General features: G+C 46.0%; 1 protein-coding gene across 3 annotated transcripts; it reads left to right on the forward strand.

Moving 5' to 3' along the window:
- The first annotated feature begins 5,236 nt into the window (after positions 1-5,236).
- Positions 5,237-16,586, forward strand: LOC125738271 (calcium-activated potassium channel subunit beta-4-like). Of its 3 annotated transcripts, XM_049007085.1 has the most exons (4): positions 5,237-5,801; positions 5,936-6,390; positions 12,395-12,522; positions 16,136-16,586. In XM_049007085.1, exons 2-4 carry the CDS (start codon positions 6,055-6,057, stop codon positions 16,485-16,487), a joined length of 816 nt encoding a protein of 271 aa, XP_048863042.1. In that variant the 5' UTR covers positions 5,237-5,801; positions 5,936-6,054; the 3' UTR covers positions 16,488-16,586. The 3 variants fall into 3 exon arrangements, with proteins under 3 accessions (XP_048863042.1, XP_048863041.1, XP_048863043.1); XM_049007084.1 differs by having other exon boundaries at positions 5,237-6,390; XM_049007086.1 differs by lacking the exon at positions 16,136-16,586 and adding an exon at positions 13,868-15,555 and having other exon boundaries at positions 5,237-6,390.
- Positions 16,587-16,850: the final 264 nt, after the last annotated feature.

The following is a 16,850-nucleotide window of genomic DNA, read 5'->3' on the forward strand; positions in this document are numbered from 1 at the left end:
ATTTAAATCCACAAAGGAGGCTGGGGCAGTCTGCCTGGCTGAGAAGGAGCAATCAGGAAGGACATTCCCCTGGAAACCTGTGCGGAGACGCATCAGATATTCAGAGGAAGAGCAATCTGCTTGTGGTTGAAGGGACTGGCAAAGATCTGGCAAATCTGTCATGAAGAAATTCCCCCCTCAAAACATATTTGTAAACACACTATGTAGAACACAAGCATGCAGCTGTCTTTGTAGATGACTTTGACAGGCACACACAGATGTTTACGATGTCATTGAAATGCCTGTGAAGTCATTGATCAAAGTTAAACTCGTCATGCTGAACCAGAATTCAGCCGGTGTGGGAGCTGGCCAGCTCTAAGGGCAAAGGCGATGTGCAGCAACGGCTCCAAGACAAGCGTGCAATCAGGTCAGTGCTTATAACCTGTAGCAGCAGGTCCGCTGAGCTGAGATCAGGGGACGTTTCTTCAAACATGGCTTGACGGTTCACGCATGTGTATATTTTCGGTTTCAGGGCTTCCCTTGTTTTCAGGGCCTGAGCCTTCATGGCCGATCACTGCTGCCCAAATCCACAGACTGCAGCTGTCTGCCTTATTAATGTGACAGAAATTCTCTGCTGCTCTGGTAGTGCTCAGGCTTTCGCTGTACGTCTCACCTTAGGGCGTGTTGCTGCTCTTCATTTTTCAGTTCATACCAGTGTCCTCTAACGGTACCCTCATCCGATCCATTCAGTATTTATATCTGCCGATCCCAAGTCCCAATTTAAACATTGAAATATACAGTGCATACACATACAGTCGACGTGGCTGCATTCAACCTTGCAGTTTTCTTCCTTAGGATGTTTTTGCAAATGTCCCTTTGGATTCACTGCATTAAACGGCACTCTGTTGCTAGTTCCTCTCGGAGGGACGGCTCTGCAGACCTTGCAGGAAGCTGTTGGGCTGCTTTGAGTTTAAAAAGTTTCCACACGGCTGATACCGATCAGTTAAAAAATGCCTGGATTGATTCTGATCATTGATATTGGCAAGAGACATCACTGGATTCCTGACTAATCAGCAGTGATAATGACGTAGTGGGACATCAAGGTAAGAAACCCATCGGTTGAAAACCGGACTTAGGTTCATTTTTCAAGTATTGGGGGTGGGGGGGTGGCTTTGCTTAAAATTAAGGTGCATTACTGTGACGAAACATCTTTAGAAATCTATTCCAGCTAGAATTCAAACTGCGCAATATTTTCTCCTGGGTGCTTAAATACTTTTGTTAGATCGTTTTTCGTTTTCAGACTCAACGCTTGGTGTATGGGCAGATTCTCAGGTCGAGCGCTGGCTTGACTCCTGAGGACGGACGACCTCAAGCGAATAGACAGGTCACGTTCCCTTCTGTGGGGCCACCATGCATGTCACAGCGTCTTCAGCAGGGGTCGACCAGCGCTTACAGGTGTCTGGACCCCAGCCACGGAAGACTTCATAAGGTATTACTTTGTCCATGTCTTCTTCCCCTTATTACATATGCAATGACTAGCCCAGAAATCAGCCATGTGGTTATTATGTAATACATTCAGTGAGCTGAGCTTATCAAAACACTATATATTCTGAAATGTTATGCTGAATATATCTCACTCTCAATAAATGACTTATTATGTGTTTGGCCAATCAAAGCAGACCGTTGATGCACAACGGCTGATGCGTTGGCCTGCGTCTCAGATGACAGCCTCCTCGGTCGCTCGCTGACTGCGGTTTTTCCACTAGATGGTGTCCGAGTGTCGCTCACAAAGCCGGGTCCGCACTCTTGCACCTTGACAAAAACTGTGGAAATGATTGGTCTAAACTGAAGTTTCATTAAGGTTTTGTTTTACATGTTTTATGTTTTGATTTATTAACAACAGTAGGAATGAATTTGAAATGATTCACAGACCGTGTCTGGAGTTTGCAGCTCTTCATTTATTTTCCCGCATCTGACATGACATGTGCGCTTTCTGACTCTCACACTCGTACAAGAAATCTTATGGGAAATCTATGATATTATGCACATCTGGAAAATCATCTTGAAATGCAGTAAATCGAGTAGTGCGCCCTGCATGGGAGAATTGTGGGACGTGCAGAATAAAGATGGATCCATACGTCTGGCTGGGCCGGGTCGGTAGTGTGTGACCGGCCCAGACCTGTTAGATGCAGCGCTGATCTCGGATAATGATAAGGAGCTGCCCGCCTCCCGCGGTCATCAAATGCCGTGACATTATTTGAGCGTGGGCTCCGGTGTCAGCGGCCAGCGGATGTTACGCTGGAGTCAAAGGCTGCTTCTAAAGGTTACTCAGGTGAGTCATTCTGCAGGCTCCGTTTCAGAGCGTCGACTCCTGCAGCCATGGAGAGTGTGAGATGTTGCTGGGCCGCCTGACTCTCTGCCATTTCCCAGCTGTCACTGTGCTTGTCATCCACTGGTTAGTGTGACTTTAAATCCTCCCTTATGTATTTATGTCACATCTACATACTTTGATCCAAATTAAGTTCTTGAGTCCATAAGGTGGTATGACAGGTTCTGAGAGCTGAGATGTGCTTTTCGGTAACATTGTATTCTATTATTGGTGTGATTTCAGTATCGATTATATTACACTGCAGAACCACCTTAAACCAAAGTAATGTAAAAAAAATTTGATTTTTGCAAACTTGGCATTACATTTTATATGCTTGTAGAATGATGGTTATCTACATTTATATTGTACACAAGTAATTTAGATTTGTTGTTATTTTTAAATTGATGGTCTGGAGCTCAGTGGGTGATGGATAACTCTCCAAGTCCGAAAGGTACTGGGTGGTAACTGGTTGAGAGGTCACATGACCTTTTTGAACGTTGAGTAAGACCCTTAACCCCAAGGGGCTCTAGATGCTGGCTGATCCTACGCTCTCACTCCAAAATTTGTGATGTGGACAGGTTGCATACCTGCATTCTCTGTGCGATCTCACAGTAAAGCTGTCTCAACGAGGAATAGCACAAACATTTAGCTTAATAGCGAATTTCGGATCGTACCTTTTTCATAAATCCCCTCAGCGTTTCTCACAGCCTCTCTTAGGGGCTCTCTGACTCTTCTCCGCATTTAGGCACATTGGTTACATATATTTCCCATTCGTTGGGCATCTGCTCTCTATTCAAGTTCTCTTCGTCTCCGTGGTAGTAAGCTTAGCAAAAGGCAAGCTTTTACGATTCGATAAAACGAAAAGATTTGGGGGAAACCCGGGTGGTCTGTGTGTATACTGCTGAAACACCGAAACATGACGTGCCAAGATCATTTCAAAAGATAAACAAGAATGGGCCAGGATTTAGTTTTTAATTGATATAATTGTTTTTATCATAGTAACTGCCATCATTAGGAGACCGACGGCTGATGCCTGGGTAAGCGTATGATTGCTCTGGTCCACCGGTCATTTACTACCAGTGCAGTAGCCTCGTTTCTCCAGTAGAGGGTCTGATGCACTGTGTGTTTGATGGGAGGAGGACATCGTTTCGTGTGAACTGTAGTTTCATAACAAAGTCATTAACGTTCTAAACTGGTTATCCCATAAATCACCTTTAGGTTTTTAGCAGATGTTTGATATTGTAAATGGCATATAGATAAGTGGGACCCAGTGTGGACTGAGTACTGTTGAGTCTCTCTAGGGCACGCTGACATGTTAATGCTCGGAATACTGGGAATGAAGAGGAACGCATTTTCCTACAGAAACCAACGTGAAGATCGGCGAAATAAAGTGGATGTTGGTGAATGAGCATGAGTGCTTTGGTGGCACTGCTGTCATACAAACTGCCATACATCCAAATCACAAGGAGCATAAAGGAAAGAAAAGGAGCCGATAACGGAGATCCTGAGTTACTAAAAAGGCTGAAGATACATATATTGCACTTTCTGAAGACTGACGCTGTCAGTTGACGTGAATGGATTTGGCAGCGCGTTTCATGCTCAGTTATGACCGGGAAGCGTGCAGACCTCCGACAGCTTGCATGTTTCTGATCTCTAATTAACCATGCAGTTAATTAACTTCTTTTGGACAGTGTTCTCCTGCTTAATGTTCAGTTCATTTACTGAACGCTTCACTGTTAACTGCCTTGACGAAAGTGGCCCACCTTTTGAAAAAAAATAACTTCAGCACCGCCCTATTTGTCTCCCCTGTTTTTGAAAGGGGGTGGGTTGGTTTGGCGGGGGGAGGGCTGGGGTTGCAGGACATGTCAGTTGTCACATTTGTTATTCCAGTTTTGGCCCTTTTTCAGATCAACACACTAAGTTTTTTTTCCTTTCCTATAAATTATACAGAATGCAAACAGAGATCCATTTATTTGGCTGATGCTCTTGCCCAAAGCCACATCTGAGTGAGGGAAGCATGGGGGCCCTGAGGCAGGGAGGCCCGTGCTGTGAGATATGATGGTCATTCCTACAAAACACAGTCACTCCTGCTATACTGATAATTCATAAACTGTTGATTGTGTTGTAAATAATGCGTAGGTGGTACCTAAGGAACATCCTCAAGGTACAAATAACATTGACATTCCGCAAATGGTACAAACATGTTCCTCACAGTGCATTTCTATACCTGAAAAGGTACCATTACCTACCTTTAGAGTGATGACTGCTTTTCACTTGATGTAGTGCCTTCATGTGAGATGATGTGCCCAGTAGAGCAAGAAAATGCAATGAACTATTTCAATGAGTGCCCTTCTAGTGGAGAGAATGTGATGCAGTGCCCTGGGCCGTGCCCCTACCATGGTCTAGACAGTCCCCATGCATGCCCTTCTAATGGAAAAGACGGCACACATGACGAAGTGCCCTTCCAAGACGGCACACGATAAAACGTCCTTGTAATGGAGAGGAAAAATCTCTGATGGCTGCCCTTTCAGTGAAGAAAATGAGATGTAGTTTTCTATACATGCGAGAGAGAAGTAGATGGTGTAAAACGTACCTTCTAGGCATTCTTAAGTGTAAGAAAATGTGACATCTAGATTGTAGTTGGCAAAACTGTTGAATAATGTTAATCAGGGATGAAGACTACTTCACTGTATATTCTGTATATTCTACTGGGTAGAAACTGGAAAATGACAAGAATCACACAGCCTTGGATGGAGAGAAACCTGTCAAATCTCCCTTGAAATGGTAAGGTGCTCAAAGTTTCAGAACTCCTGTGTGATAACAGGATGATCTTACGCATTGGCTAATAGTTTGTGTGAACCAGAGCTATGTGAACGAAAGAACCTATAGTTTTAAGGTAATCATTGACGTGAACGCATCATCTAGGTGCATGATCCCCTTTTTTTGTAACTCTAGACAACTTCTCAATCAAAACGCGGGTTAACGTCATTGCAGGATCCGGCGATACTCCTGCTTTTCGCGCATAACTTTTTCGGGCGTTCCTTCCTTTCACTCACGGTGATTCATTTCCAGCTACTACACTGGGAATGGTCAATATGGGAATGGACGGGGAGCGGAGGTTTGCCTTACGAGACACCTGCGCGGGCATTCAGCATCGGCAGCCGGATAAGACGCGCAGCAGATATCCGAATGAAATTAAAAGGAGACACTTATCTGCCATCTGGGATGCAACGGGCAGTTTTCATACGGTGACATTTCATTCTGGTGAAACGCACTTTTATTTTGCTCTCTGTTTTTATTTTCTTCATATTTGTTATTATAAATGATTTCTTCCTGAGCTGCTGATGTAAACGCTTTCCACAAGGAGCAGTCCCCATCCGCCTGCACATGGCACCGCGCCCCGGCATCTCACATCCAGCCTGGAGCCGGGCTCGGTTCCTTCCGCTCTTCCTGCGTAAGAAGCTTAACCATAACCAGATAATGTCCCGCCTTTGTGGATGGACTGATGCGATCACTCGGGGAAAAAAAATCTGCGTAAAAGGGGAGGGGTAAAAACCAGCTTACTTTTTTCCCCACCTTTTCCACAAGAGATCATCAAGGGAACAGGAGTTTGTCTGGCAGAAGTTGGGAAAGAGGGGCTTCCCCTGCGCAGGTCACCTCCCACGTTGGCGTTTGAATGCATCTGACCGCCACATGGACGAAGACTGATGGCAAAAAGCAGGGTGTCGCATGAATACACGGACGCGGAGGATAAGAGCATCCGGCTCGGCGTGGTCCTCATTGCGTCCGGCGTCCTTTCTTTCTTCATCGTGCTCTTCTGCTGGCTGAACCCCATCCTCCAGAGCATGCAGAGCACGCCGGCCAACTGCACGGTGGTGTCAGTCAAACGGCCGGGCGAGATGTTTGAGTGCGTCTTCACATGCGGGCCGGATTGCCGGGGCACGTCGCTGTACCCCTGCCTGCAAGTCTTCGTCAATAACTCGCAGTCAGACTCGCTGGCGTTGCTGCATTACGATGAGCAGCAGCTGTTGGGCAACCCCAAGGTGAGCGCCTACCTGGAAGCCTTTACACATTCAACCGGAGCTTAACTTCAGCTACTTTTACTGACATCTTGCTGTTCTTTACTCAGACATGACAAAACCGATGCATGTATGTTTAGCTTAATGCCAATATTTTGGCAGTTTTTAATGTTATTTTATGTTGTTACAAATTTTAAAATCCGTCAAAACATCTGTATTTAACTTTTTTTTTAATATAGAGAAAAGAAAAGACATTCACTTTTTAGATTTGACTGAATGAGTTTAGTGCACTTCTGACAACTACATCAAGGAATGAGATTTTAGTTATTTTCGTCAATAAGTTTACATTTTGCGTAGCATCACATTTTAATAGTTATTTTTTTTAATAGTCTTTTTTAACGGATTGTTTTAAAAGAGATTTAAAAACGACCATTGCACAAGACTAAAACGTGGGTTTATCTTGATTTTGCGTATGATTAAACGGAAGTTTGTATAAAATTCAGGCTGAACAGATTTATAAAGGTATAACTTCTGGGCTTTGTGGGCAACATACATAAACGCCTGCTGATGACGTCATTGTTGATGATGTCATTGTTATTGGCGGTGATGACGGTTGGTGGTGATATTAATGTTGATGGTGATGTCGCTGAAGTTGTTGGTGATGCTATTAGCGATGTTAATGTTGTTGGTGGTGATGCTGATGTTGCACATGTTACTGATGATGGAGATATTGGTGATGGTGGTGATGTTGCTGATGTCATTGATGTTGATGCTGTTATTGGTGATGTAGATACTGTTGGTGGTGATGTTGATGATCGTGGCTACAGGTCGCGGATACCTATCAGGCGCACACCCCCCATTGAGACAGATAATGTGTCCTTGTCGCATTGTGTCACACCACAGGTCCCAGCAGCACCATGGTAACTAACTTTTATCCCGACTTAACAAGGTTCTCTATTTTTACCCTGCTTCTATGGCAACATTCAGCTTGGTGCTGAAGGCTAAACATTCAGAAGCACCTAGCAGACAGCCGAACACTCAGTACTTCACTTAGATTGTAATGTACCCCCCCCCCCCCCCCCCCCCCAATATCATGTGCTAATAAATTATTTTGGGGGGATTGTTGATGATATCAGAATGCATTTATTATATACAGCGAAAACATTAACTACAACAACAACACTACTACTGAATAATAATAAGATATTTTTTATGTAATTACTATAATTATGGGGATAAAATGTTCCTGTTGTTTTGATGTTGTGGGGACCATTTTTCAGGTCGCAACAAAGATCTGTGAATGCAGTCAAAAAAGTAAAAATGCCAGAAGTCTAATGGTTTGTTTGACTGCTGATGGTTAAGGTTAGGGCTGGGTAGGGGTTAAGGTTAGGGCTGGGTAGGGGTTAAGGTTAGGGCTGGGTAGGGGTTAAGGTTAGGGTTGAGTAGGGGTTAAGGTTAGGGTTGAGTAGGGGTTAAGGTTAGGGTTGAGTAGGGGTTAAGGTTAGGGCTGGGTAGGGGTTAAAGTTAGGGCTGAGTAGGGGTTAAGGTTAGGGCTGAGTAGGGGTTAAGGTTAGGGCTGAGTAGGGTTAAGGTCGTCATGTTGGGAGTTTTTCTTGTAGAAATGAATAGAGACTCCCCGCAAGGATATAATTACAAACCTGTGTGTGAGTGAGTGGTGTGTGAGTGTGTGAGTGAATGGTGTGTGAGTGTGCACTGTGATGGTTAGGCGCCCCATCCTGGTTGTTCCTTGCCTTGCACCCATAGCTTCCCGGATTGGCTCTGGAGCCCCCATGACCCTGAATAGGATAAGTGGATACAGAAAATGGATGGATAATAACAATAAGGTCTCCACTGAAAGAATTCATTGAATGTTCATAAATCTAGTGGCATATTTCATTTCAGTGTAAAAGTATGATGTCACTGGGCCATCAGAGATTCTGCCTCTAGAGGTACTGAATGATTTCTTTGTTTAAATGCGTAATACATAAACCCAGAAACCAGACGTTTGTTCCCAGGGACTGTCCACCGTAGTGAGAAGCCAGATCTGGAAAAATCATCTTGATATGCAGTAAATCGAGTAGTGCGCCCTGCATGGGAGAATTGTGGGACGTGCAGAATAAAGATGGATCCATACGTCTGGCTGGGCCGGGTCGGTAGTGTGTGACCGGCCCAGACCTGTTAGATGCAGCGCTGATCTCGGATAATGATAAGGAGCTGCCCGCCTCCCGCGGTCATCAAATGCCGTGACATTATTTGAGCGTGGGCTCCAGTGTCAGTGGCCAGCGGATGTTACGCTGGAGTCAAAGGCTGCTTCTAAAGGTTACTCAGGTGAGTCATTCTGCAGGCTCCGTTTCGGAGCGTCGATTCCTGCAGCCATGGAGAGTGTCTCTCTCTCTCTCTGCCATTTCCCAGTTTATCACAATAAATGTTGCAGAATTTTTGTGTATTATTCGAAACATTCTTGTTACTAGCTGTCTGTTCTCTGCATCAAGGTGCATTTGTCTTGTTCTTTGTCCTTTATTAAGGACTGTGGCCTCCTGCTCTCTATTCCAGCTCTCCTTGTCTCCATAGTAATAAGCTGAAGTGTAATCGAGCTCTTTTGATTGGATGAAACGATCAGAAGGGGGGCTTCTGGGTGGTCTGTGTTTATGTTGGTTAAAGTCTAGGTAAAACACCCAGACCCGAGTCGTATGAGCAGAAGCAAAATGTAAATGTGAATAATATGTCCAGTGATGTTGCTGGTCATAATTTTTTTTTCTTTAACATTTTAAGGAAGCCTGCTGTCTTTAGGATTTTTCTGCAGCAGAATTTTTTATATAAAATAATAAATCTTTTCAGTTAAAATCTTTTCAGGGGGGCAAGATTAAAATTTAGTCTTGAGCCACCATCTTTAATTAGATCAGTAAGAACTGGAGATGGCCGTTTTCACCCCCCGTAGGGGGTGTCAGCGGAAGCCTCGCCTCTTTTTCACACATCCCTGCTTGTCGAAAGGTCTCGGGGGAGCCGGCAATGAGTGTGAAGGATCATTTTCAAAGCCCAGCTTTGCCGAATGCAGAGCCAGCCTGCATTCTGGTTCTGTCGAAGAGATAAGGGAGGCGAGATTGGATGGGGAGGGGAGAGGTCTTCAGATAATCAACACTGGCAACTAATCCTCAAAGCAAAATGACAAAAGAGAGATATTAGCTATTTCTAGATCACCTTTGCATTTGTAGGTCAGACATTTCACACGGGTTTGTCAGTTTGCCTAGTAAGAGTTCAGTGAACATTTCAATATGTTTTCTGAAATCGTGCCATCCATGTATTTTATGTGGCATCCATTATGCCATCGTGCCATCCATGTATTTTATGTGCCATCCATTATTTTATGTAAACATTTTTGTGGTGCAGCACTAGAATCATCCATCCATCCATCCATCCATCCATCCATCTGTCTGTCTGTGCTCTAACCACCCAGTCAGGCTGGGAGGGGACCTAGATTCTAGCCCAAGCAGCGTATCGCACAAGGCTGAGGGTTTGTTCTCTAGGGACTCTTATCTCTCTGGATAAAAGGGTCCGCTAAAATACTTGGCGTTTTCTGCTTCAGATTGCCGCTGTTCCTGCGGAGAGAGCGAGATTCGCAGAGAAATAGCCCATTGTAATACACCACAGCCGGATCTGGGCCCTTTTCAGTGTTGGACTGCACACACTGCAGAAGCCAGCTTTGCAGCCTGCGGGCACAGTCAGCCCGTGGCGTGTGATTCCCCCCTCAGGGAGTCTCACAGGTACATAACCTTGTTCCCTTTGTGTCTCATGGTCCTGGAGAGCATCTGTGGTGCTGCAGATGAGTCTTCTGATGTTGCTTCCCAAGTGTAGGTGATGGACTCTTTCCTTCGGCTCATTTGACCACGAATGCCATGGTCGTCATTAGGAAGCAGGTTCAGCCAGAGGTGTGGAGTCCCTGTGGGATCGATGTTCCTTCAGGATTGCTACCTTCAGTAGCTTTTTCTTGGTCAGCTGCTTCCCTTGGCCATGATTGTCTTCAGCCTGTCTGACTTCCCGTCACTGAATCTATCTCTCTGAATATCAGGAGTACATCTGTCGAGCGTTATACTTGTTTTCACGACTGACTGACTTCCTGTGGCAGCAACAGGCAGGCAACAAGTGGTATTAAGCCATTTTTCTGTTGAAGAGACCAGAAGAAATCAGTCGATGACCGTTATAGAAAATGTCCTTTAACCTCATGGAGGTCTTCTGTCTTATGTTGCTTCCTTGCTGTTTGATTAACAAGCTTCTTAAACAATTAAAAGGAAGAACATTATGCTTTTTGGGGCTATTCATACCTTCATATATCTATCTGTGCATCTTGATCTTAGGTCAGAATGTTCACCCATAAGAGGAACATGAATTTGGAGGAGATGGCAAGTGACCTCGGGGTGGGATTAGCTCAGGATAAGGCAGGAGCTGTGTGGCACTTTCGGCTGGCTTTGATGAAGATTTAGATGTTTGAGGCTGGTACTTCTTGCACTGTTTTGAGTCCATGTGAGGGAATTTGAATTGTGCCTTTTTGAGGGTTTTGTGAAATCTTTAGTGGATTTTGGTGGTATTTTCACAGAGGATGAAGTCGAAGTCTTGGTTTGAGATGCAAGCAAGGGGGTGGATTTGTGTTTCTGTGGCTGGGCCATGTAGGTGAAATATTTGGCAGCTTGATTTATGTTTTATACTGGTACTTTTAACATGGATCCTTAGGCATGAGCCTGACAAAGTCTCACTTAGTGGGGGGTTTATTTTTAGTGGAGCTGAAAATTGGCACGACGGCATCAGAGATGTTTACAAAGTCGTTCTCCTGATTTGTTTTATTTTTTTGTGAATTTCCCTGCTGTCGTTTTTGCTTTGTTTGGTTAAAAATATAGAGAGCTGAATCATTTTTGTTTTCTTAAAGGCCTATATTTCAGAATCTTTTCCAGTTTGATCTTTTAAATCTCTTTTAAACATTAGGTACATTGGGTTTTCATTGGAATTTCTGAATAACTCTGTTTCCTTCCCTATTACTTTGGTATACTTTTGATTTGGGGGTGTGGGGGGGGGGGGGGTGTCTAACTGTCTGACTGAATAATTCTCCTGAAAAACCATAAACATTTTTCCCTGCATGTCTATTTCTGCAAAAAGACTGTCTGTTATAATATACAGATCTTCATGCGAAGTAGCTCAGCTGGATGAGATCACCTTCTTTGGTAGTAAAGTAAGTTGTTCATCCTTCTGGATTTATATTCAGATCTTGTAGCTTCCTGATTCCCAGCTAGGAGGCCTCAGCACAGATACAACCACAGGTGATGTGTAGCAAAAAATGGTGCTTGAGGGTTAGGGCTGGGTGCCGCAGGTGCTGGAGGTCACCATCAGCAGCTAACTGCTGTCTTTGGCTTGTAACTGCAGTGTTAGCAAGTTCGATCGCGGTATTGAATCGCTGTTTGTTGACCATGCCACTAATCCACATAGCAACAAGATAAAGGGAATGTGAGGCTTTGACCGATACATCAACAGGGCAGGATTAGTCCTGTTCTTTATGAATAGGTCAGTGCTGGAGATGAACACAAGGTTGGGACACAGGCTACTTATGAGGCATCATGGGAAACGGGATCAGTGAGAAATTAGGTTTGTATGGAAAAGATTCCCAGTGCGCAGATCTGAGTGGAAATGGCGCGGTCACCCCTGAAGAGTCGCCCGGTTCCGAAGCACGAGGGTCTGGGGGGGTGGAGGGGCTTCCGCTAACGTGTCGAAAACTTGTCACGATCCTTCTCCTTCTGAGGATGTGACTGTTTCCATGGAAACGCTGTCACCCAGGTGAAGTGGTGCCAGAGTGATGTTTTAGGACCGATACACCGATGCCGTTTGCTTTTCTTTTCAGGACCGTACCTGTGAAGCCTGATGATTTACAATTAAGGTGCCGATTCACAATGCATCATTATATAACCATAAAGCTGTGCAATTCTAAATTCTCCATATTTCCTCTGAGGATGTAACGATTAAACTTGTGTAAACTATTTTGCATTAGTGCTCCTACGTTCCTCCCTGTGAGAGAGACGACCAGAAGAACAGCGAGAGGGTCCTTCTCTGGCAGGATTACTGGACCAAGGAAGTCCAGTCCCGTATCTTCACCTGCTTCTTCAATCAGCAGAGGAGGTAAAGCCTTCTGTTTGGTGACCGAGCGTGTAATTCAGCAGGGCTGAGCTCAGGCTCTGGCAGTGCAGTGTCTTTTTGCTCTTCACATGGACCCAGGCAATCAGCCGACACCCGATTCCCCTGTTTCAGCCGCTATCGGGCCCAGTGCTATCGGGCCGTCCGCCTGGCGGCTCTGTCCTGTGTGCTGCTGTGCCTGTGGTCGGCCAAGTGACTGGCTTCTTTTGCATTTTTGTTCTTCTCCTTTCCTGGGACACGCATTAAGACCTGTCTGTCAGTTGACAGCCTGTTGCCAGTTTTACCATTGACTGGGATGTTTGAACCACTATGCAAAGTTAACCCACAAGTCGATCCGAGTCCTTCAGCATTACCTTTATGGTAATGCTACGCCAGATTACCTCTTAAAATGTCACTATAAACATTTTCCTAGTGGTCAACTGCCTCATTACTTCGAAATGAATTCTTATAGGGAAATGAAGGGAGGTGTTTTTTAATCCAGTGTGTAGCGCTGAGGGTTATATATCCTGTTTACAGCCTTCTGATTCCACACCAGCTCTCTAAGTGTATGGAGACCCCTCAGGGTCTGTCTGATTGGCCGCTATCTCGCTGTCATGGAGACTAGATCCTGCTGAGAGAGAGTACGCCGCTAATTCACACCGCCGGGGGGATTCGCCCGCTCTGCTCCAAGCCCATTATTTTGTCCAGTACCCTTGTGGGTGCTAAATAACTCTCAGTCCTTCCCCCAGCGTGCGGTCGGCTGAGGAACGTCTTGGCCGTGAGGTGATGTTTGGGCGAAGCTCTCCTCCTCTGTGAACCCCCACCTCTCTCAGCTGCATCGACATCCTGTGGCCTTATTCCTGCATCCACGTTTGCTACCACTCAAACCACGTTGCATTGGGGGCCCCCTGTTGGACACAAACAGTCACTAGATTTGGGTGGGGGGGTGGGGGGCATTGTGACGTTTTGAGTGGGGAGCCAGAAACAGCCCCCGCTCAAGGGCTAGAGGGCCACGGGCAGCTTTCTGTGCTGAAGCTCATTACTCGTCGCCTCCCAGGTCTCCCTCACCCAGTCTCAGTCGTCCCAAAAGGCCCCTTTCAGACAAGGGTACATGGCTTCCCGTCATGATGTCTCCATAGACGTACAGCCGCTCTCCCTTTCTCTGAGACACAGGCAGCAGCCAGCCCACTCCAGCCAGGAGTCCTGGGCTCAAAGTATGATGTCTTAACGATGTTTAATGTGACCCTGTTTCTAAGTTCTTCTAAGTGTTTTTTTTTTCCTCTAACTCTTGGAATGAAGTTTGGATCGTTTTTCACGTAGCCTCTCGTGTTTGGTGCTTTGCGCTCTGCAGGCCGAATGACGTGGTCTGGAGACAGGCCCAAAACGAGAGTGTGGTGATGCACTGCGTCCTCTGGCCGCTGCTCTGCCTGCTGATGGGGGCGCTCATCGTCCTCCTCACTGTCTGCACCCACATTCTGGCTGAACGCGCAGAGGCCATCCAGAAGCTCTCCTAGGATCCCACAGGAAGCACAGCACGTGCTACAGGCTCCTGATCCAGAGACCGTTATGTAGATCTCCGTCCGGTGATGGGCGGCATCCCGCAGAGGATGTCCCCCTAACTGCAGTGGTGGCCGCCTTCAAGACATGAACGTGTTTCTTCATCTGCTACATACATCTTTTTTTTTTTTTTTTAAAGCAATCTGCTGTATTTCGGGTCCGCATGACAATGGAGTCATCTTGTGGATTGTTGTATTACGTGGTTAAATGTAAAAACTTCTGCTGAGGACCGAACGCCATTTTGTGGGGTATTCGTCATGGTGGCAGCATTCCTGATCTGACTGGACTGATCCACCATCTCAGACTGTCGTCACATCAGAGCTACACACCATGAGATATGGACAGTGCTACGGCCTGCATACCCACTACAAGGTTATTTAATTTTAACCACATGACCCTAAATTAATCAGATGACTGCTCCTCCCCGCCCCATGTTTTGTCCTGGCTATAGCAGGTTGTATTTTACCATGTCCTTCCTTCGCCTGTCACGCGTATTACTCTAGAACACATGTACAGTCTATAGTATTCATGTTCTAGGATATACACAAGTCCTTCACCAAGATCTGTATATTCTAGAAGACTTGGTTGTATGGTATGTATGTTCTAGCGCTTGGCTGATCTGTTACTTTCACTCTCTACACGTTTGTTTCTGTTCATAAATGACAGCATATTTTGAGCTGCCTCTTTTTTTACCATTCTTAGCTAAACTTTTTGTTCTTTGTTTTTCCTTGTTAAATTTGATATTTACGGTTAAAGATGAGATTATGAGGTAGCTGGCTCAGTAACAGAAGCACAAATCACAGAACGGCTTCTTGGTTCTGGATGCCAGCTCGTCCAGCTCACCAGCTGCACCTCACCATTTTGCTGGGGGTGTTATGCTGTGCGTTCTGACGTTTCCAGCGGCCTGCTTCTGAAGTTTGCTGTTCTACAGGAATGTAGCGGATCACCCGTGTAAAGCTGGCCCATCTCCCACGCAGTAGACCTCATGCAACACAGACAATCAGGGCTTGGTGATCTCACGTCATGCTCGTACCTCTCGGCGCAGACTGTAAGGCTTCTGCCAGCAGCCAGGATGTCACTAAGTCTGCACTGATCTGCCAGGTGAACGAGATTCAACAAGCCAGTGTGTAACTTTTAATCAATAGTGCCTATTAAAGACATTTATTAAAGCTAATATTAATATTGTCTTGAAGGAAGTCTTGTGTACCCATCAATTTAGCTTTGTCCTTGTTTGTTGCTTGTCTAACATGACTGTGTGATATCAGTGTGATTCTTAGCTCTGTATGTTCGGTAATTGCTCATCGATTTATCTGCATCTTCTGCTTGGTGTGCATGTGCCTCCGATTTTCTGTTGTCTTGTTAAAGTTTGCCATGACAGCTGTGGTAATTGGTAGCAGGTTTGGTTGTTCTCAGAATATTCTCTGACTCCTGCCGTCCTGTAAAAACAACATTACAGTGGAATAAAACAGAATGGATCCTTCATTCCAGTGCTTCCCAACCCAGTCCTGGGCCCCCCCCCGCCCCCCGACAATCCTCATTTTTGCTCCCTCATGGCTCTCAGCACGCAATCAAGAACACCAAAAAAACTCACAAAGGCCTGCTGGGGGGGGGGGGCAAAAATGCGGACTGTCCGGGCGTCTCTGAGGACTGTGCTGGAAAACGCTGCTTATTTCATGCCCGTCCTTGTACCCAGCGCGGCTTGATAAGAGTAGCTGAATGAGCAGCGGGTTCCCGGCAGATAGGCAAAGTTCTGCTCGGACTGTAACCAGGTCTGCACAGGCCGTGTTTCCCACCCCTCAAATGTGGAGCCCCCAAGGTTTGGGCGACCCCTGTAGGCCACGAACGGTCACTACACTAGGGCAGCACCCACTTCCATAAACCATCAGTTTGGGGGTGGGGTGGGTATAATTACCTAGAATCACTAAAGACAAAAAAACAAAAACCTGAAAGTGCCCAAACAAAGTACTGTCTATTTTTCATGGATCTCTCATTTCATTTCCAGACTACAGTGTCTGACTTTCATGTAGGCCAATAGCAGCTCACCTCCTAAGATCTCCCCCAGGATGCAGCTGCAGTGCCGCATACTGCCACAGGGGGCAGCGCCACCACACGCTGACTGCTGCAGGTACCAGATGACCCACTTTACAAGATTACTGAAGGTTCCCATGCGGCTGGTTTCCAAGCACCCAAGACAAGGTCTGATTCCACCGTCACCTCATCTCATCTCAAATCCCTTTGTCATCTGCACTTACATCTGTTCATGCTACATTCTTCTCAGATATTTACAGTATGCATTGCCTTCCATTATTTTCTGGTTTTATTTGTCTACCAGGAAGCTGCTCCTGCCCAGTCTGCTGGCATCTGGGCGTTCCAGCTGGTACCCAGATGCCAGGGCGTCATCCGCCCCTGAGTGACTCTGTCTCACGGCTCCATCCTCTGCATGTTTCCAGGCCTTGTGTTCACTGTGATGTAGTGACACTCGCTACTAAACAACAAGATGGTCTGAGGTGTACCGGGTGACCAGGGTGTACCATGTGACCAGGGTGTACCGGGTGACCAGGTTGTACCATGTGACCAGGGTGTACCATGTGACCAGGGTGTACCGGGTGACACCTCTGGGGCTCTGTGTGTGGGATTCCCAAGGACTTCCAAAGACATGCAGCCTGTGTGTGTGTCCCTGTGACAGCCTGGCACCCTACCCACTGTGTCCCCAGCCTTGTACCCTCAGCTTCCTTGGACAAACTCCTGGCTCACCATCTCTCTGTAGTGGATGATGG

Source organism: Brienomyrus brachyistius, chromosome 3 (genome assembly GCF_023856365.1).
Source record: "Brienomyrus brachyistius isolate T26 chromosome 3, BBRACH_0.4, whole genome shotgun sequence".
Taxonomy (NCBI): Eukaryota; Metazoa; Chordata; class Actinopteri; order Osteoglossiformes; family Mormyridae; genus Brienomyrus; species Brienomyrus brachyistius.

Coding starts and splice junctions, on each gene's coding strand:
- LOC125738271 (XM_049007084.1), top strand. CDS start 6,055: ATGGCAAAAAGCAGGGTGTCGCATGAATACACGGACGCGGAGGATAAG. Junction 6,391..12,394: donor AGCTGTTGGGCAACCCCAAG/GTGAGCGCCTAC, acceptor ATTTTGCATTAG/TGCTCCTACGTTCCTCCCTG. Junction 12,523..16,135: donor TTCTTCAATCAGCAGAGGAG/GTAAAGCCTTCT, acceptor GATCTCCCCCAG/GATGCAGCTGCAGTGCCGCA.